The sequence below is a fragment of the Thalassophryne amazonica genome, chromosome 14, assembly GCF_902500255.1.
Source record: "Thalassophryne amazonica chromosome 14, fThaAma1.1, whole genome shotgun sequence".
Taxonomy (NCBI): domain Eukaryota; kingdom Metazoa; phylum Chordata; class Actinopteri; order Batrachoidiformes; family Batrachoididae; genus Thalassophryne; species Thalassophryne amazonica.
In genome coordinates this window covers 86,363,681-86,386,107 of record NC_047116.1, presented here as the reverse complement: position 1 = coordinate 86,386,107, position 22,427 = coordinate 86,363,681, and the positions used below count along the sequence as shown (strand labels likewise).

Here is a 22,427-nt window from a genome sequence, read left to right as displayed (position 1 = left end):
CATCCTGGCAGCTGTCCAGCTACTCTTATTGTGTACTACCTACATTTGTACTGTGCTTGGAGGCTCATGCATAAATTACTTGGAGCAGGTCGGAACACAGTCTGGGTATTCAGATGGCTGTGGCACAAATATTGTTTTTTGTTTGTTTGTTTTTTTGCGCTTTGATGCTGACTGTGGGTTATAGTCACTGAACTCTAAAGTACATAATATCCTGTTTGAGACTTTGCATATCAAGATACGAGGTCTATTAGAAAAGTATCCGACCTTATTATTTTTTTCAAAAACCATATGGATTTGAATCACGTGTGATTACATCAGACATGCTTGAACCCTCGTGGGCATGCAAGAGTTTTTTCACGCCTGTCGGTTACGTCATTCGCCTGTGGGCAGTCTTTGAGTGAGGAGTCGCCCACCCTCTCGTCGATTTTTTCATTGTTTAGGAATGGCTCAGAGACTGCTCCTTTGTTTGATCACAATTTTTTCAAAACTGTAAGGCACAACTGAGTGGACACCATTCGATAAATTCAGCTGGTTTTCGGTAAAAATTTTAACGGCTGATGAGAGATTTTGGTCTGGTAGTGTCACCATAAGGACGGCCCACGGCGCCTGACGGCGATCTGCGTTTCGAGGCGGCAGCGTCTCACCGTTTCAAGTTGAAAACTTCCACATTTCAGGCTCTGTTGACCCAGGAAGTCGTCAGAGAACAGAGAACTTTCAGAAGAAGTCGGCATGAAGAGTTTATTCGGACATTCCATTGTTAACGTACATTTTGTAATGAAAGAATGTGCGGGCAGAGTCGCATGTCGGGCCGGACCCGACCGTGGGGGGTCGCGACAGGAAAAACACCTCCGTTGGAAACCTTAACGGGCAAGTTGGAACATGCCCAAGCTGTTACTCACTTGTTGAAAGCCATCAAAAGCCGCCTGAATTTTACAAATGGTTTTCAACACGGAGGTGTTTTTCCTGTCACGGCGCACACAGATTCGCACGCACGTCTTTCATTACAAAATGTCCTTAAACAGTGGAATGTCCGCATAAAGTCCTCATGCCAGCCTCTTCTGAATCTTCTCTGTTCTCTCACGACGTCCTGGGTGAATTAAGCCTTAAATTAGGATGTTTTCAGGTCAAAACAGGCCGACGACGGCGCCTGGAAGCGCTGCGCGACGTCCCGCTCCGTGGGAAGTCCTTACACCGACAGAAACACCCCATAATCTCTCATCAGCCGTTAAACTTTTCACCGAAAACCAGCTTAATTTCTCGAACAGTGTCCACTCGGATATTCCTTACAGGTCCAGAAAAAATGTTGATAAAGCAACACGTGCCGTCTCAAGCAGCATGTGAAACAAAGGAATTCAGCCGAGAGGGCGGGACCACATCTCACTCAAGGCCTGCCCACAGGGAAATGACGTCACCGACACGCGTGAAAAAACTCACGCATGCGCACGAGGGTTCAAGCATGATTGGTGTAATTGCATGTCATTCAAATCCATATAGTTTTTTTTTTTAAATAAAAAGGTAGGATACTTTTCTGATAGACCTCGTAAACTTGATACATAAGGTCACCTCACTAAAACTTCAAACATGTTCAACACTGGACACATTTCTAGTCTAATTCTGTCCAACAGATAGCAAAGTCTCTGAACCGTAGCAAGTGCTCGAAGCAGATCTTTGTTTCGTTGCCAGTGCAAGAACAGACTGAGTTATGTGGCAGAGTTTGTGCGTAACAGAGCACAAGGTGCAAACTACAATTGGCTGACTGAATTTAATTTTGCATGTGGTCATTAACAAATGTAACATCCTCACTTACATTCTGCTGGCTACATTGTGTTACTATCCGCTGTCATGTGCGCAATTAGCAAATCACCAGGAAAAACATTCTACAACCCATTTGGAAAGCACACGCAATTTAACCCTTGTTATATGGGACCTTAGTAAATCAGACAACATATGTAAATTTCCTACAGTGAAAAATGGGGTACCCAGCATTCTGATATAAGCTTATCACTTTTGAATTTACCCATGGAAATACTTTAGCAAATAAGCACTAAATCAAATGACAAGAATTTGTTGAACAGATTTGCCCACGTTACCAGTTATACAGCTTTGTGGTGCAGTAGAACAGAGAAGGATTTTCTTAAAAAGAAGACATGAAATTTCAGCTAGTTTGTCAGAAGGCACATGAGAGATTTGGCAGGTTTAAGTGTGTCACCTAGCTGTGTTGGACAGATGGCTGCTTTTGGAAACTGTGGATGGACTGATGGTCTGTCTGAATGTGTGTCAATAAGAACGCAGGGCGGTTCAATAATGCAGTGGATGCAGCAACATGACCTGCCAGATCACTGCTCCTCTTAACTGAATCTTAAATTAATTTGCTCTTTATACCTCATGACTCTAGCACCATGTTCCAAATTTGAATTGTCCTACTATATTTCCATATCCAGTTTCTTGGCATCTTACATCACTTCTCAATTTCAATCAATCCTTTCCATCTCTTTCACCTCTCTGCCATTTCCTGATCATCAATTCCCGTCTCCATCCTTTGTTCTCCTGCACAGCCACAGTGACCCGAAGGTTAATTAGTTCTATGTGTCAGAATTTTATAACTTCTCAGTCTATGTAGCTGCACTGGCTTTGCCTCTGTTGGGGACTATCAAAGCCAAGAGAAAGACAGCAGGCTGTGTGTGTGTGTGTGTGTGTGTGTGTGTAGGAATAGTATTTGTTTTACCATCACACAAATCAGTATGTTTTTCCACATTATTAAACAAAGTAGTATATTACCGTAAAAAGGAAGATGTGTCGAAATGCATAAAAACGCGATTACTTTGTAGCTTTACAGTCTAATATTAACTAATAAATACGCTTTTGTAAAACTATGGGATAGTTTATCTGAGCTCAGTTGTCAAGGGTAATCAGATGAGATATTTATTGTGTTTCATCTTCAATGGTCAGCATTCTTTAATGTAATTAGTTAATATTCAGAAGCTTTTCATTATGTTTGCAGCACTTAAAAACTTTAACCTCAGAATTTTCTATGATACTATATACAAGTCAAATCAGACAGAGGAAGGGAGGTACAGACCACACTGAAGTCCAAGTTCTGTTCGATCCACTCCTGGCCGTCCTTGAACTCCTCATGCAGTCCCATGATGTAGAGCGTGTCTAAGGCGTCCACAATGGTCGCCCCCAATTGGGAGTTACCTAGACAATACAGACATTAAAACATGAACAGCTGCTGAAATTTGTCTATACAAAATGTCACCTAACAGACATTGAACATTGTAGAGAAGAAACTGAATTCACTCTTGTTTTTGTGGAAGTGCAGTTCATGTACAATTTTTGACACCACCTCATCAAATCAACATCTATCTATAAAGCAAGAAACATCTGAGTGCGAGTGTGTGGGTATGTGGCTTGCATATCTCTTTGACTGCTTGTCAGACCAACCTCAGCTTTCGGATATGGCATGTGAATGACACGATGATGTGCATCCTTTATTATGAAAACTTTTGGGATTAATTTTCAAAACCTTTATTTTGGCATTAATGCTTTATTTTGATATTGGAGCATTAGTACTTCTAAGATGGCACCCTCCGTGGCGTCTGTCCTGAAAAACCTCCGTTTGGATTTGGATTTCTGTGAAAATTTGCTTCCATGTTCTGTTTACACACACACACACACACACACACACACACACACACACACACACACACACACACACACACACACACACACACACACACACACACACACACACACACACACACACACACACACACACACATATAATGACTTGATGTTGACACAAAATGCCCTCCTCTCAAAACATGACTGTGGATAAAATCAAGTACACTGTTTCTTCTATGGCGTTTAATGTGAGAGGAGTTGATTTCAGAATGCAGGCACCCAAGCAAGAAACTGACAGAGTCTATGTTTGTTAATCAAGGGCAGTAACACTGTAAAAGGAGCCCAACTATAAGAATATGAAAATATGCATATTACCAACCTATAACAAGGACTAGGGTCTAGGTCTAGGACTAGGTCTGGCTACTCATTTTAACTTTTTAAACCCTAGAGTTCCCAAATTTAGGGACTTGCCCTATTTTGGAACATTTGAACACTCATAACTAACCAATGCTGACACCAACATGCACTTATTATACATCAAAATGTCAAGCGAAGTCTCCTCTACAAAAGTATTCACTTCAATCACATATCAACTAACCACAGCTGAAATGCCCCAAGCAAATAAAGAAATAAATCGGAATTCATTTTTGGGGGAAAAAAAAAAACAAAACCTCATTTACTCCTACCAAGTATTATTTACTTTCAATTTTTTTTGCATCCACAACATCCCCTAGCACCTGTCTTTTAGCTGATCCAAACTTTTGCATTTTTGACCTTGTACAAGCTGAGAAATAAATCATAATGTATGGGTATGTGATTATGGTGAAATAGGCTCTAGGGCAAAAGGGTTTAACTCCTTGCCAAAGTCTACTTTTATTCATTTGTTTAGTTATTGATTTTATCTGTTTTATATAATGTTATAGGTCGCTGTGTTTTACGCACTGCTCTAACTTAATTGGCCCTTGTGGGATTAATAGTTGTTGAATTGGGATGCACAATCCAATCCACACTTTTTCACTTCCAATCCGATCCCGATACCTGAATTTGGATATCAGCTGATAGTGATACTAGTCCGATACCAGAGCTCCGTTTGCTTTAATATTATTATTATCATTGTTGATTTTATACAAGGATATTTTGTATCCCGTTATACAGCTTCATGATAAAGTGGTATAGAGGAGGATTTTATTCAGCTACAATTTGCCAGAAGATACATCTTAGATGCAACCCTAGATTTGATGTATTGGTGAAAGAAGTACTTTTATTCATCATTGGGTCAGTGGCTGAAGTTTCAACTCTTGAACACCAGATGGCGCACTCCATCCTGTTTTCTACATTTGCAAAATGCAACAAGAAATCACCAAAAAATAAATAAAAGTACTTAATTTACTCATATTTGGAGTCAGTCTGAGTAAATCATCGCACTCTCGCTCATTTTTTCTTTCTGCTCCCGGTCAAAAAAAATCCTCACGCTCTTTAATGTGGCGCTATTTCAAATGTTTGATTCAGGTCACTGTACTGTAGGTTGCAACGGAGCATCCGCCTCTTGGTACAATGGCTCTGCAAACATTGCACGTTGCTGTCTTGCTTTGCAATGTTTCAGCAGACATATCAGTGACAGTACTCCTCAATGCTTGCTTGTTAGCTGGCTGCTAAATGCGGAAGGGATCCCCCAAACGGAGGCATCTCACATTACAGAACTCCGTGTCTCAGTGAGAGACATGCCTCTGTTCAGAGCCGCCACCCACCCCCACACTCTGCATCCAGCAGAGCAGCACTTGTAGAGATGTTACACAGACAGCTCCTGGATCGGAAAACTCCGCAGACTGTATCAGAAATTTGCGATCTCTGAAATAGGTTGTTATCAGAAACCGATATAGATACTGGATCGGATCGATCCCATCCCTAACAAGGACTTGTACTAAGCTTCATAAAATTCCTCCTAAAAGTGTGAGAGGAGTTGATTTAAGAATGCTTGTACCGTTTTTGGGAGGGAGGGACGGACAGACAGATGGATGGCCAGCCAAAAATTGCCACAACATAATACCCCTTCGGGATAAAAAAAGATTTGCTAAAGGCACTGTTCAAAAGGCCATACCATGTCACCAACTGCTCAAATTGCATAAAATTGTCACAGAGATAATGAGTCTGGCAATCTTTAGCAGCAAATAAATAAGATCCCCCAGTTGCAATTGTCATATCTTGTATCTCTGTGTGAAATTGGCTTAAATTTGGTTTGTTTTGTTTCACTTTTGTTTCAATTGAATAAGGTAAAGTAATTTAAAGACTAATTTAGTATAATAACTAAGAAAATTACCTTTAAAAAAAAAAGCAAAAAATTTGGGCTGTATGACCAGAGGTGGGACGAAGTCACTGTCAAGTTATTCTGACGTCATGAATCAGCAAGTCTCAAGTCAGCTTGCAAACAATTGGTGGCCATTATGACTTGAGACTTGCTGATTCATGACTTCAGAATGACTTGCTGGTGACTTCATCTCACCTCTGTATGACCAAATTTAAAAATCCCAAATTTATTGTACATTAAGTACAACATGTACAGAAGAGTATCTAGAAATATAATATCGTTTTGCTTGGTTTGTTTTAAAGCAGTCACAAATTTGCAAAATTGTATATTATGATGGTCATTGTTCAGAACAATTGAGCTATTTAATGCAAACAAAAGTGGCTTGTGTAATCAAAATAACAAATATGTTACAAGAACAATTACTCTTAATTTCTTCTTAATTCTTATGATTGCAATCAAGTTAATTAGTTTGGAGTTATTAGTTGGGAGAATGGAGTAAATTTGTTTTGTCCCCCCCCCCCACCCCCCTTAAAATTCTACCCACAACACCCCATAATGACAAAGTTTTTGCAAAAATATTTATATTAAAAAACCCTTTAGCACAATGTCATTATTCTGTGTAGAATTTTGAGGTGAAAAAAAAAAAAAATTCATCCATTTTGGAATAAAGCAGTAACAAAAAAAAAAAAACGTAGAAAAGTAAAGCAATGTGAATACTTTCCAGATGCACTTGTATAATAAAAATGTTATTGTGCTGTTTTGCACCTGTCTTAAAGTAACCCTGAGAATGTATTTGTTATTTAATTTTGTTTTAGCACTCTGGGGTCAGTCTGAACTGGGAGCGAAGAGCTGGATGTACTTGTTATTATTACACTGATAGCACGACTTTGTTTTCGTAGCCACTAACGACTGGGAGTGAAGCATGCTGGGATCATTCTGAACTGGGAGTGAAGAACTGCTTTTATTATATCTTTGAAATAACTTTCAGATGCCTGTTGATTAAAGGCGTAAATTATGTGCGCCAGGGAGGTTGAGTTGGCCACTCACCCTCCCTTCGCGGACACACTAGAAAAGAGGGAGTAGAACCATGCTTCAACAGAGTCTGCTGCGGGTTAACATACGAACGCCCAGCCGGTTGACAGGCGCACTCTGCTGAAGGTGTTGGCTCTCCACCTTAAAGGCGTCACGGTAAGAGAAAAATGCGCTGCAACCACTTGTGTTTGATGTAACTGCTTTTGTGGGGAATAAATATACGCCTTTTTATTCTAGCAAAATGCAGTCTGTGTGATCATTTCTGTGTGCCGATCTGACCGAACCTTGTGTTGCAAAACAGCACTGTATGGCTGCTAAAGATGTCCCCCATAAAGCTTTTAATTGGTTTATAGCACCTTCACCTTCATGATATCATGGATGTATTTTTACAAAAAGGTAATGCAGTCATTCAATAAAGCAAAACATATGTGGAAAAAAAATGCATGGTAAATGGAGTCAAAATCATGCAATGGGACAAATAATGAATGTCTGGTGACAAAAAATCCACCACTCAAATGACAAGGATCTATTTAGGTGTCATATAATTGTATTTATACAGCCGGTGATGAATCTGTCCCTCGTTAAAATACTAATACAGCTTAGGTCAACTCTCTGCAGATTAGAGTTGAGTACCTCTTAATAACGGAGACTCATTACTGTTGCGTTTTAAAACTATGCACATTGAAGGAACCATCATAATCAAGTCCCCTGAAGAAAAGGGAATTGATTTAATGTTTCAAAGTCACTGGAAAGCTTTCAAATTGAACTGCAGATCAGTGGAGATGAAGCATATTGTACACGTCAGTCAGTGGTGCCCGTAATTTTTATTTTATGAATAAAAATATTTAACAAGACGACCACAGATTTGAATTCCTGACTCTGACAAGGCCCCAAATGGTCCAACCAAACTTAAATGTTTAATATATATATATTTTTTAAAAAATGACTGCCTTTATCTCTTTTGTACAGACCAGACCCGAAGGTTTAAAGGTTTCTACTTTCATTTAGACTTAAATTTTTCAGCATGTTTCATTTTTCTCTTATGTACTGTCCTTAGGTAAAGTGTTCTTTCTTTGAGTGCTTCATTTTTGTGTCTGTGAACATAGAGCTGATGAGACTTGCTAAAAAGCTCCAGTTCTGCCTCATCTGCCCAAAGGACATTCTCCCGGAAGCTTTTTGGCTCATCAATATGCATTTTAGCAAATTCCAGTCTCGCTTTCTTATGATGTGCTTTCAGGAGTGGTGTCGTCCTTGATCGTCTTCCATTAAGTCCACTTTGGCTCAAACAGAGACGGATGGTACGATCTAACACTGATGGACCTCGACCTTGGAGTTCACCTCTAATCTCTTTGGAAGTTGTTCAAGGCTCTTCGTATGATCAGTCTCTTCAATTTGTCATCAATGTGCCTCTTGCGGCCACGACCAGGGAGGTTGGCTGCAGTCCCGTGGACCTTAAAGGTCTGGATAATATGTGCCACTGTAGTCACAGGAATATCAAGCTTTTTGGAGATGGTCTTGTAGCCTTTACCTTGAACATGCTGGTCAATAACTGTCTTTATAACATCCAGAGACAACTTTCTCCTTCTGTGGTCCATGATCAGTGTGGTACACACCATGATACCAAACAGCACAGTGACTACTTTTCACCATTCAAATACAAATACTAACCAATTACAAGTTTGAAGACACTTGTGATGCTAATTGCAGGATGCACCCTACTTTAACATGTTCCTATGGTTAAATTATTTTCAATCTTTTCTGGGGATTATCATCATTTTTGTCCAGGCCAGTTTCATTAGTTTGTTTTTTAAAATGATGTTGTCAAATCACAATTCAAAAGCAATGTTTGATTTTCATGAGTCAATTTCCAGTAAATTTTTATTCATGGTTACTTCTGTCAGTTTCAAGTACTTTCAATGACCATTGTGGGTTTTTACTTGTACTTTCTTTAATTGAAGGGCACAAACAATTTTGTCTGTGTGTGTTTGTGTGTGCGCATGCACACACTCGGTAAAACACACAGAGTAAAACTGTTTGACATTTTTTTCATATACTACTACTAATACAATAATAATAATAAATAATAATAATAATAATCATCATCATCATTATAATTATTATGATGATGATGATTATTATTACTATTACTATTATATTTTTAGCAGCTAAAATGTTTAATCAGTATTATTATACATCTGAGTGAAATCCTTTGTTCTGATTGGCTGATTCGCGTGTAATAATTGCAATACTTTGCACAATAAATCATCCAAAGTTAACAATAATCACATTATTGACTGATTCTGCACCATTTCGGGCAACATTATGAGTGACTGCGGACCGATTTTGTCATAACGGGGCAACAAAGTTTCGCGTATGCGCAGGGGTGATGCGTCGCAGATGACATCATGGTGGAGAGCAGAAGGTTTGCGTCCGTGGATACTGATGGGATAAACGCTCTTCTATCCAAGAAAGACCGTGAGAGTACCGCGAAAGTATCAAGAAGAGTTCCGCACTGTTCAAGGACTTTTTAGCGAAGGATGACGGGAAAGATTTGCCTGGTGTTTCACCCGATGAGTTTGAGAAGCTTCCCACTGCCACACTCGACCATGACCTGGGACAATTCTACGCATCAGTGTGCTCCAAGTCTGGCCAGAGGCTGAAGCACAATACCACAAACTCACTACAGTAAAGGATATCCAGGTACCTCAAGGGTATGAATGAAATTTAAATTAATTTGTTTCTAGTAAAAATAACCAAAATTAAAAAGAATAAAAAATGACTTAGCAAATTTTTCACAGAATTGTAAAGATAAATTTATTAACTACACAGATGTATAATAAAACAAATGGTGACTGGTTTATCGGGCAGCATAATCGTGTCCACCCGAGGGATCATCGTTGTCCAAGGCTGAAGGCCGCAGGCAACAATGACCCAAGGGGTGACACCATTATGCTGCCATCCAAACCAGTCACTATTTGTATATTACTTTGTGTCTAGGTTTTTCTGCAATTCTGCACTAAGTTAGTCACTAAGCTCTTTGGTCTTGGCCATGGTGGATAGGTTGGAGTGTGATTGATTGAGTGTGTGGACAGGTGTCTTTGATACAGATAACAAGTTCAAACAGGTTCCATTAATACAGGCAAAGAGTGCAGAAAAGAAAAACTCAACAGGTCTGTGAGAGTCAGAATTCTTGTTGGTTGGTAGGTGATCAAATACTTCATGCAATAAAATGCAAATGAATTACTTAAAAATCCTAAAATGTGATTTTCAGAATTTTTTTTTTTTTATTCTGTCTCTCACAGCTGAAGTGTACCTACGACAAAAATTACAAACCTCTCCATTCTTTGCAGGTGGAAAACTTGCAAAATCGGCATTGGATCAAACACTTATTTGCATCACTGTAAATAAAATTGATGTAAGTAGTACTAAGCACAAAAATGTATTGATATTGAGATACGCATCGAGTATCAGATGGAGTTTTGAGAAATAATATATTGTCCTACTTTCAGCAGCTGTGTAGCGCAAGAGTTTCCTAAAATACGGAGCAAAAAGGTGCCTCACACCTCAAGTGTAGAAACAATTAGATCACATCAGTAAACAGAGCCTGTGGCAGATTAAAGCACAGTTTTGCCTGGGCTGAAGACAAGTGGCCCAAAGACCCATGGGAGCCCACTTTAACATTCACCAAAAATGTTATGGAGAACACACATAACAGCATGAACACAAACAAGAGAAATCGAATATTTCTGACATCCACCAAAGGTTGAAGAGGACTCAAAATAAAACATATGTGATTCACATCGTGACCCGGACTTAACCTGGATGTGGATTCCACAACACAATGCAATAATTGCAAATTGATCCAGAACGGTCTGGACGTTGCAATCTGATATTTAATTCACAAGCTGAAACAAAAGTGTCTTCCTGATCTTGGTTTTATGCCATGATGCCGTATGTTTCTGCTTCTGAATCTGCATAATGATCCAGATCACTCCCAACATCCAACACTAACAGGGTCTTCCTTTGTACAATAGCCACATGCGATTTAAATTTTGTCAAAATCCATCAAGGGCTGCTCGCTGTCACCGGCTCTCTTTGCGACTGTTCTGGAACCGCTAGCTGAAACAATAAGAACCCACCCACAAGTGAAGGGACTTCAGATCGGAGACATAGAAACGCGCATCAGCTTGTACCCCGATGACGTAATTCTGTATTTGCGTAATTCTGAGGACTCTATTCCGGTTGTACTCAATTTAATTAGATCTTTTGGTAAAATATCGGGCTACATGATCAATTGGTCCAAAAGTGAGTTTATGCTTCTTTCCAAGGTGTATTCGCCAGGTTTTCTGCAAGGGGTTCCATTCAAAATAATTGACAACTATATATTGAATGCTGAAAACTTCTACCTCTGTCTATGGTGGGGCGTATAAACTCCATAAAAATTGTCTCTCTTCCTAGATTTTTATATTTATGCCAAAATCTCCCAATCTACCTTACTGCTGCCTTCTTTAAAGAGTTAGACTCAATTACCTTATCTTATATCTGAAATGGCAGAAATGCCAGGATCTCAAAAATACATTTACAGAAACCTAGAACGGAGGGGTGACTGGGCCTCCCGGTGTTTAAACGCTACTACTGGGCTGCTAATGTCAGAGCATTGATTTTTTGGCGACAGGGCCTGTAAGATACTCAGACCCCAACAACACCAGTGTGGGTTAAAATGGAAGCCAACTGTGTGAACAATTCCTCTCTGCCAGCTATGCTATTTTCAAAGTTTGAGAATTCAGAGTTTCATAAGAGTCTATCTTTTCCCTTAAGGCAGTCAATAAGAATTTTAAACCAAATTAGGAGCTTTTTGTCATTACCAGAAACATCAGTACAGGTTCCTATATGTTTTAATCATGGTTTTATGCCTCCTTGGCATGACAAGTCTTTTTGTGTTTGGAGACAGAAGGGCTTGGTGTCTATCAAAGATTTATACTTCTTCTCTGTCTTTCGGCTGTTCCCGTTAGGGGTCGCCACAGCAGATCAATCGTTTCCATCTCACCCTGTCCTCTGTATCTTCCTCTGTCACACCAACCACCTGCATGTCCTCTCTCAGCACATCCATGAACCTCCTCTTTGGTCTCCCTCTTCTCCTGCCTGGTGGCTCCATTCTCAGCATCCTTCTCCCTATATACCCTGGGTCCCTCCTCTGCACATGTCCAAACCATCTCAATCTCGCCTCTCTGACTTTGTCTCCAAACTGTCCCACCTGAGCTGTCCCTCTGATATGTTCATTCTTAATCTTGTCCATTCTTGTCACTCCCAAAGAGAATCTCAACATCTTCAGCTCTGCCACCTCCAGCTCTGCCTCCTGTCTTTTTGTTAGTGCCACCGTCTCTAAACCATACAACATAGCTGGTCTCACTACTGTTTTGTAAACTTTCCCCTTCACTCTTGCTGATATTCTTCGGTCACAAATCACTCCTGCCACCTTTCTCCACCCACTCCCCCTGTCTGCACTCTCTTCTTCAACTCTCTACCACACTCTCCATTACTTTGAACAGTTGACCCCAAATATTTAAACTCATCTACTTTCACTTCTACTCCTTGTAACTGCACTATTCCACTGGGCTCCCTCTCATTCACACACATGTACTCAGTCTTGCTTCTACTGACTTTCATTCCCCTTCTCTCCAAAGCATATCTCCACTTCTCCAGACTAGACTCAACTTGCTCTCTACTCTCACTACAGATCACAATGTCATCTGCAAACATCATAGTCCATGGGGACTCCTGTCTGATCTCATCTGTCAACCTGTCCATCACCACCCTAACATACTTCTCTGCCACTCCAGACTTCCTCATACAATGCCACAACTCTTCTCTTGGCACCCTATCATAAGCTTTTTCTAAGTCCACAAACACACAATGTAACTCTTTCTGTCCTTCTCTGTACTTCTCCAACAGTATTCTCAGAGCAAACATTGCATCTGTAGTGCTCTTTCTCGGCATGAAACCATATTGCTGCTCACAGATCTTCACCTGTTTTCTAAGCCTAGCTTCTACTACTCTTTCCCATAACTTCATGCTGTGGCTGATCAGCTTTATGCCTCTGTAGTTACTGCAGCTCTGCACATCACCCTTGTTCTTGAAAATAGGAACCAGCACACTTCGTCTCCACTCCTCAGGCATCCTCTCACTTTCCAAGATTTTATTAAACAACCTGGTTAGAAACTCTACTGCCATCTCTCCTAGACATTTCCATGCCTCCATTGGAATGTCATCTGGACCAACTGCCTTTCCACTCTTCATCCTCTTCATAGCAGCCCTCACTTCGTCCTTGCTAATCTCTTTTACTTCCTGATTTACTCTCACCACATAATCCAGCCTTTTCTCTCTCTCATTTTCTTTATTCATCAACTCTTCAAAATATTCCCTCCACCTTCTCAGCACACACTCCTCACTTGTCAGCACATTACCATGTGCATCTTTTACCACCCTAAGCTGCTGCACATCCTTTCCAGCTCTGTCCCTTTGTCTGGCCAATCGGTACAAGTCCTTTTCTCCTTCCTTACTATTCAACTTCTTGTACAGCTCGCAATATGCCTTTTCCTTTGCTTTTGCCACTTCTCTTCTCGCCTTATGCCGCATCTCCTTGTACTCCTGTCTACTTTCTTCATCTCTCCGACTATCACAAAACTTTTTCGCCAACCTCTTTCTCCTTATGCTTTCCTGGACCTCTTCATTCCACCACCAAGTCTCCTTGTCTTCCTTCCACTGTCCAGATGTCATACCCAGTACCGCCCTAGCTGTCTCCCTCACCACATCTGCAATACTTTTCCAGTTGTCCAAAATTGCTTCCCCTCCAGCTAGTGCTTCTCTCACCTGCTCGCTAAATTTCACACAACAGTCTTCCTCCTTCAGCTTCCACCATCTGATCCTTTGTTGAGCTCTCACTCTCTTCTTCTTCTTTACCTCTAAAGTCATCCTACAAACAACCATCCTATGCTGTCTAGTGACACTCTCTCCTGCTACCACCTTACAGTCTGTGATTTCTTTTAGCTTGCATCTCCTATAAAGAATGTAGTCCACCTGTGTGCACCTTCCTCCACTCTTATATGTTACCCTGTGCTCCTCCCTTTTCTTAAAGTAGGTATTCACCACAGCCATTTCCATCCTTTTTGCAAAATCAACTATCATCTGTCCTTCCCCATTCCTATCCTTGATACCATATCTACCCATTACTTCCTCATCACCTCTGTTCCCTTCACCAACATGCCCATTGAAGTCTGCTCCTATCACCACTCTTTCATGCTTGGGCACACTCTCCACCACCTCATCTAACACACTCCAGAAATCTGTGGTGAAAATTTCATCAAAATCTGTGCAGTAGTTTTGATGTAATCCTGCTAACAGACAGGCAGGCAGGCTGACAGACAAACTCCGATGATTATATTACATTCTTGGTGGATGCAATAACACACATAACACATAATAATGAAATACTATCAGCGGCAGGTACCACCTATCACAATGACTGTATTAATCAATCAATCAATCAATCAATCAATCAATCAACATTTATTTATAAAGTGCTTTACAGCAGCCAGACGTTGTCCAAAATGCTTTACAGTAAAATCAAAGATTCACAAAAATAAAAGCCACATACAATCAAGTTAAAACAGCACATAAAAACAAAACATGTCACAGCACCCCTAGGTATTAAAAGCCAGTTGAAATAAAAAGTCTTAAGCTTTGATTTAAAAAGTACTGGGTCAGGAACAGTGTGTAAGTTAGGAGGTAGCTTGTTCCACAGTCAGGGGCAAGTTACCGCAAAAGCACGATCACCCCAGAGTTTGTATTTTGACCTCTGAACATCTAAGTAAAGCTGACAAGACGCCTGTAATGCCCTACTGTAAGTGTTTAAATTTCAGACCGGTAGGAAGGCCATTAATAGCCTTAAAAACAAACATTAAAATCTTAAAATCAATTCTAAAACAAACTGGAAGCCAGTGGAGTGAGTACTGTACAGGTGTAACATGCTCACATCTAGTGAGTGTTCGTTAAAAGAAGAAAAGCAGCATTCTGCACCAGTTGAAGTTGTGCAAGAGAAGCCTGGTTAGTACCAGTATAAAGTGCATTAAAGTAATCAAGTCTGGAGCTGATGAAAGCATGAATGGGTGTCTTAAGATCACATCTACTGATGTATTAAGGAGTGACCGAGTTCAGACAGTGAGTGAGGCCCCGGGCCTAGTTTCATAAAGCAATCTAATCGTTCAGTCTATTAAAGTCTACTTAGTCGACAAGAGATAGTCGCCCAACATTATCCGTCTAATCACAGTTTCACATCAACGGTTAAACTTGTAGATCGGCCGTCTTACCTCATGTCACTTCTGGCCAAGTGACGAATCCGAAGGCGAGAATTAGTACTTCCATGACTGGCCGCACAATGAAAAAACACACACGGGATGTATGCTGTTCTACTGAAATCAGCTGGTTTTGTCTCTAACTTGCTTCTGACAGCCAGCAGATAGCTCTCATTGCCTGGAACAATGAGATTTATACACCAAGCTGATTTTATTTATTGATGAGTCTGACCCCTTTGAAAAGTGACCAAATTACATGTATTTGTATTGTCATTGATGTTTTCATCAGCCACAATGGCCAGCAGAGGGCACTCAGCTAAGTCCGCGGCTACCCGTAGCCTTGGTTTCATTAACTGGCTTTATTAAGATTTACGGACCCAAACAAACAGCAGAGTGGCGTGCTTAGCTCTTAGTCTAGCAGTTTCACGTTTCAGTTTCTTCTTCTACACTTCTGTCAAGCTTTTTGTGCGCACAACATTGCTCACCGTAACGGCGACACCTGGTAGGTAGTGTGAGAACTGTCACAAACACATGACAGTCGTCATCTGCTACAACCATGGACAAAAGCAGAGGAAGCTCTCCTTTTGGAGGAATATGAGTGACATAGGGGTGCTCTTGAGTGTTCCATCAAGTGGTGGTACATGAAAACTGTCATGTTTTGAGGTCAAACACTGAAGTTTTGTCAACTTAAATAAGATTAGCCTCCTCTGTACCAGGCTAAAAACATTAGCCGCCTAAGTGACACTTCAGCCGACTAAGCGCTTTGTGCGACTAACATTAAAACGTTTTTCAACTAAGTGAGTTTATTCAACTAAAGATTAGACTACTTTATGAAATTGGGCCCAGAGGAGCGTACAGACTACAGGGCAGTATAATATGAACTGAAATCAGAATAGATGTGTTCAAGCTGTAATGCTGTCAAGTTTGCTATTTAATCATGGTTTATTATAAAAGTTTATGAGCTGTTTTGATTATTCTCTTGAATTTGCACTTGTGCATATTTGCTTTTTTGTTCTTTTGAATCAAGTGTGGCTAATCAACTTCCCATGTGGTTAACTGAAATTGTCACCAATTAGCCACAGTGGTTAACAGTTCTTGAACCCCAGCGAGAACCCTGAATACATGTGCACAGATTCAAAGTATATTTCAGCAGTCAAAGTCCATGACTCTGCTCTGTAAATGCTTCATTTCAGCTACAGTAAGTTCTGCTCAAACACGTCTGTGTCAGCCCCATCTCCTCTTGTCGATGACTCAATTCAAAAGGAAACTTTCTGGCTTTAAGCAAGAGCATCAGAGCTATTATCAGTATAGACAGTAGCCTCTAAAGTGCTTTTAAAGTACACTGCAGTGAAGCAGACACGTCTGATAGCAGGATATCCTGGCTGCCCACCAAAAATGTACAGATTGGCCTGAGTGGTTCTGTGGAGCTCAGACCACGATCGACCGGGTGATTGTAAAGGCAGTGTGGATCGATTGCATGGCATTAAAAAAAAAAAGAGAGCAAGAGAGAGAGATGTTAGCCAATCATCCATCCACCAATCATCCATCCTCACGATGGCATTTGCCACTTGGCTGACGCACAGGGCAGCCAGTCTGAGATTTTGTCTTTTCTAACACACAGGTCACCACTCATGCATGTGAGATCTCACCGTTTTCCATGCAGGTCAAAGTCTGCACATTAAACTGTGTGTGCGCTAATACAGAGCAGGCCAATTATCTGGTTGATGTTCAAGTTTATTTCTTCTAAAAAGAATGGATATAAAAATGAGTGGGGGAGCTGGAACACCTAACAAAGCAAAACCTTTCCACTTCCATCCAGACTGGGAGGAGGACTTTTTATTTCACAATGTCCTGTTCCAAGTGTATTTGTCTGAGCTGTCAATCTACCATCGCTATTCCAAAGAAGGGAAATGTGGAGTGACATTTTCAGACTGTTCATAAAAGCTATGACACTGACATCTCTCTGAAAAGCGAGCTAAGAAAGAAAACGGTTAAAGAACTAAAATGACAGTTGTCCAGACAGCAGTCATTTTTCTCACACCTGATTTCAAAAACGAAGGCAGCAACCGAAGCATCTGTCCGGGTGAGTCACTCCATCATTAAGCGCAAGAAGTCCTTCCAAGATAGAGAGATGATAAAGTAGGCATTTGTTGAAGCAGCCAACTCGCTGTTTCAGGACTTGAAAATACAAACTGGAAATATTATCTTCAATCAAAGCTCTCCAGCTATCAAGAAGCACTGCTACATGGCGCTGTGAAGTCTTGACCAAGGATATGACACAGCAGCTTTGGAAGGACATCGCAGACTGTGAGTGATTTTCATTGCAACTGGACAAATCTACAAACATGCAGCCAAGCTGTGCATTTTTATTCAGACGGTGTTTCGAGATATGAGGAGCTGTTAACAGTACTGTCCATGAACGAACACACACGGGGAGAGGACATGTTTCAGTCTTTCAAAAACTTTATTAAGAAAACTCAGCTCCCAGTGTGCAAATTGGAGTCAATCACCACGGACGGCGGACCTGCAATGATCAACTGTGTGAACAGATTTATTGCTAAGTGCAGGGAGGATGACATGTTCCCTAAAACCCCGGTCACAACCCACCGTGCGTTTTTTTTCGCCGTACGTTTTCTGCGGATGCCACGGCCAGTACGTTTTTGTCTCTAGGAGTGTAACAATAAAGAGAGATGACAGTAATGCAGTGTGTGTGTGTGTGTGTGTGTTGTGGGGGGGGGGGCGGGGGGGGGGGGGGTGTCGCTTTTCATTTTTTTATGAGAGGGACCAGAGCGGCAGGTGTTTTTCGGTGTCGGCGATGCATGAGCATGTCCAGCCTGCAGCGGTCAGTTGTACGAGTGTTTACTTGCCTCGAAAAGTTACAGCTAGTTACAGACTGAAGCTGTGGAGTGTGTGGTGATGACGTTTGGAAATAAAGTCCAAGTTCAAGTGAGAAGCTGCGTTGTGCATGCAAGTCTGTCGGCCTCCAAATCCGTACTGCCTACGTATGGATTTGGTTAATTCAATAGTAATTGAATGAAAATGTGCTGCTTTGAATCCGTACTGAGGCAGTACTCACAACGTGCGTCATCTGTACTGCTGGTGAATCTGCAGCCTGACCGCAGCGAAAGTTCTGCATGTACTAAAACCTCTATGGTGTGTCTGCGTGCTCCTAAATTTGTACTGAGGCAGTACTTACGAAGTACAGATCTCCAAATTTAGCCCACGTTTTTGCAAGTAGACTGCACGCACGTGCAAGTACGGCGGGTTGTGACCACGGCTTTAATTCCCACTGCATAATACACCAGCACGCATTATGTGCGAAAAACTAAACATGAAAGAGATAATGGATGAGTCAATGAAGATCATCTGTTCTATTTGAGCTAGATCTCTTCAAAGATGGCTGTTCTGTGCACATCTGGAGAAGGCTGACTGCGACTGCTCCGAGTTGCCGCTACACACTGAGGTGAGATGGCTTAGTAGAGGGAAAGTCTTGCAGAGATTCCGAGAGCTCTGTCCGGAGATAAAGGAGTTCCTCCTCCTCTATAGACATGCAGAACACAAACAACTAAATGATGATCAGTGGCTACTTGATTTAGCATTTGTAAACCATCTGACCAACACGCTGAATGAGCTTAATTTAGAGCTGCAAGGAAAAGCCAAAACCATGGTCAATATGATCAGGAGTTAATGCATGCAAACTAAAAATGCAACATCTGGCTGCAGCACTACAATTTGGGCAACTTCCAAAACCTTGCATCAGAGGTGGAGACGCAACGGAAGGTGTGTGCACAACTTGACATTGTGCGCCACACAGAGCAAATTGACAGTTGCCTCTCAGAGCTGGACAAAACCTTTCAAAACTTTGCTTCACTTCAGCCAGTCGCTACATTTATGCACTACCCACTTTGTGAATATGCTGAGGTTGATTCAGTCACATCAAAAATAGCAACTCTGTTTCACCTGAACTCCTCTAAGGGAGAGGATGTCGGGAGATAGATATCGGCCTTGATCGGTATCGGCAGATCAAAATTTCAGTGCTCGGCCTAAAAAATCCTGATCGGTGCACCTCTAGTCAGTACCTGAAGAATTTTAAATTCCGTTCTGCCGTTTTCTTCATAAAGGTCTCCCTGTTCACTGTTAGGCTGCAGCATCGTTCTTAGCCTTGATTGAGTCGGCTGTGCACCTGTCTCAGGTACACTGGTGACATGTAATGCCATGTGTTCATGAATATTTAAGACTAAAATTAAACAACAGTTTGAAACTTATCTTTTCCTGGTGCACAGTTCTTGAAGAGATAAATATTCAGATTTTGAACTGCATGCCACTAAAAGACCAGGAACTTCCCGGCGTGCCGCCATTGGACAAGAAGAAGGAGGAAGTGGCGTCAGCTCCGGAACAATTATCTTAACTGTCCCATTAATTTGTGGATTAATTTATGGATTATTGACAGCCCTGTGATTCGGGTCAGAGCTGCACCATCTTTTCGGTGTCAGAATGGTTGCTTTTCGCCGGCAGAATGGCAGGTGGAACACTTACAATGACAAGCTCGCACTTGCATGGAGTCCCTGGCTTCTCCACTCAACACAGAGACAAAACTGAGGATCTTCAGATTATTTTATTGTTTTCTGGACCATGGGATAATGTCATCATGTGCAGACTGAGAAGTTATGAGCAGTTGAAGCGCTCCGAGTCTTTTTCCTGCAGCGCAAAGCAGCTCGTTAACAACACAGACTAGATCGATCAGCCGCAATAACGGATTACAGCTGCGCTGGAACCTGGCACCAAACCCTGTGTGTCAAATGGAGTTTTCTTCAACCAGGACAGAAGAAATTAAATTATTTTTCAGATTTCGTTTTGTAACGGTGGATAAGTTTAAAGATGAGCTCACTGAAACGCACAGGTAAGACTATATATTTACTTCTTGTGTGAAAGGTTTTAATATTTAACAGTAATGTATTCCAGAAGAAAAATATTTATTTCAAAAAATAGCTGATATTTTCAGTCCCTCGTGTCATTTTTCAGATTTGAAAATGTTTCTAAGCAAAAGACAAAACAAAACAAAAAAATTCACACTTCCTCATCACTTTTTTTCCTAATGTCACAGACCGTAAAACTATTTTTTTTAATCAGTTGATTGCGACCAAAGAGCTGGCAAAAAAAAAAAAAAAAAAAAAAAAAAAAAAAAAAAAGTTTATCACCTCCACCCATGCCGATATCACCTGCATTATTATTATTATTTTTATAATCACCATTCTGTGTTCTGAACTCTGCCAATATCATCACTGTTGTCAGCCTGAAGGTTTTCCTCCAAAGTTCATTGTCATCTAAATGAGGCTTTAAACCATAAATGCTGTGTCGCCCACAGCTGCTTCAGAAAAACCTTCAGACTGAACTTAAAAAGCTCCACACTACAAAAAAGATCATCCTCCAGACTGGACTTAAAAAAAGCTCCACACTATTAATGAAATAAATCAATCAATCAATCAATCAATCATCAGAAAACAGCTCGACCTTCGCCGTGTTTAAAATTGATTTGGGCTTGAATCAGCAGATGCCGTTCTGGTGATGGTGTAACAACAATATGGCCGCGGCTGAGGGCTGAACGGGGCTGAAATAGAGCACAGGCTTCAGACAGCTGTAGTTTATCCTTCGCCTGCACACTTATCAACTTTTATTGTTCAGGATTTTTAAAATATCATATTTCATCATTTTTAGTAATTATTTGTGCACATTTTTTGGTGTCATCTACACTTTAAACTTTACCCAACACATGAGCAAGCACATTGGTGGCAGTGTTAAAAGAAAAACTCCTTCAGGCATTTAATTACAGGAAAAAACCTTAAGCAGACCAGACTCAGAAAAGCACAAAAAAGCATTGTCTGAACATGCAGTGACAAAATCACTGTAACTAAACAACCACATCAGTCCTGTGTTACCGATGACAGGTGGTTGAAAAGACAAGGGGTTGACAGGTGGACTCCCGGTAAAATGGACTGCGATTAGTGCGTCAGAGACTGTACAGATGCCAGAAAGGGTGAAGCAAATCATTGCAGCAATATTAAAATTGTATTTAATGCTAATGTTATGAGCCAGCTGTGACTCATACTTGAGTAATATATTCAGACGGAGGGAGTGAATCTACTGATTTACTGGCACCAGGTTTAGGAAATGAATCGAATTTTATCATTTGTAATTGCATTGAGCCTCTGAAGTGAATAGCGTAGCAGTTTACATTTGCAGTTCACTCAGGTTTCTCTGTCCCTCAGAATGTGCGTCTCTCTTTTCCTGACCTTGAAATGTTCAGTTCACTTTTCATTTTTGGCCATTCCTTTGTCATCACCAATTAAAATTCTATCTTAGCACCACTTTTCTGCTCCACCCACATTCTGAAATTTTCACTGACCCCTCCATATACCATCTGTTTCTTCTCATTCATCACTGTCTGGATGTGCTTTTATTCAGCGTCCCTCTGTTAGTCCATTCAACCACTGGTTCATGGATTCTCATTCTTCATATATGATTTTTTTTTTAATCACATGCTGGTCCTTGTGTCTACTTGTGTCTCTATTAATCCTAAAGGTAACTGCTTATGTTACAACTGCACAAATAAAGTCTCCTGATCCTGATTCCACCCCTTTGGAGGTCTAGTTCTCAGCTGTTGTCCACGTTCACAAAGCAGGGCGGTGCATCTTCTTTCTGTTAATATGCAGCACTCTTCATATCTGTGCTCTGTGTGTGGTAGCTTTACACTATACTGCTGCTGGATTACACCACTCATCCATCATTCATTGCGGAACCTTTCAAATGACATCAACTGAAACATCAAATGAAGTGGAATTGGCATTTCCTACAGGTGGGTTTAGGGATGTCAGACGCTGCTTATCTGAAACATCTTGATCAACTTCAATCAATCAACTTTTTTCTTATATAGCGCCAAATCACAACAAACAGTTGCCACAAGGCTCTCCATATTGTAAGGCAAGGCCATACAATAATTATGAAAAACCCCAACGGTCAAAACGACCCCCTATGAGCAAGCACTTGGCCACAGTGGGAAGGAAAAACTCCCTTTTAACAGGAAGAAACCTCCAGCAGAACCAGGCTCAGGGAGGGGC

At 40.9% G+C, this 22,427-nt stretch overlaps 1 protein-coding gene across 1 annotated transcript in view; it reads right to left on the bottom strand.

Moving 5' to 3' along the window:
• The window catches only part of man1a2 (mannosidase, alpha, class 1A, member 2), a 210,450-nt gene that overhangs the window by 66,578 nt on the left and 121,445 nt on the right, over positions 1-22,427 (bottom strand). Inside the window, exon 5 of the mRNA XM_034186132.1 lies at positions 3,080-3,198. Within this exon, the coding sequence (XP_034042023.1) occupies positions 3,080-3,198 (119 nt within the window). The remainder of the gene's footprint in view (positions 1-3,079; positions 3,199-22,427) is intronic.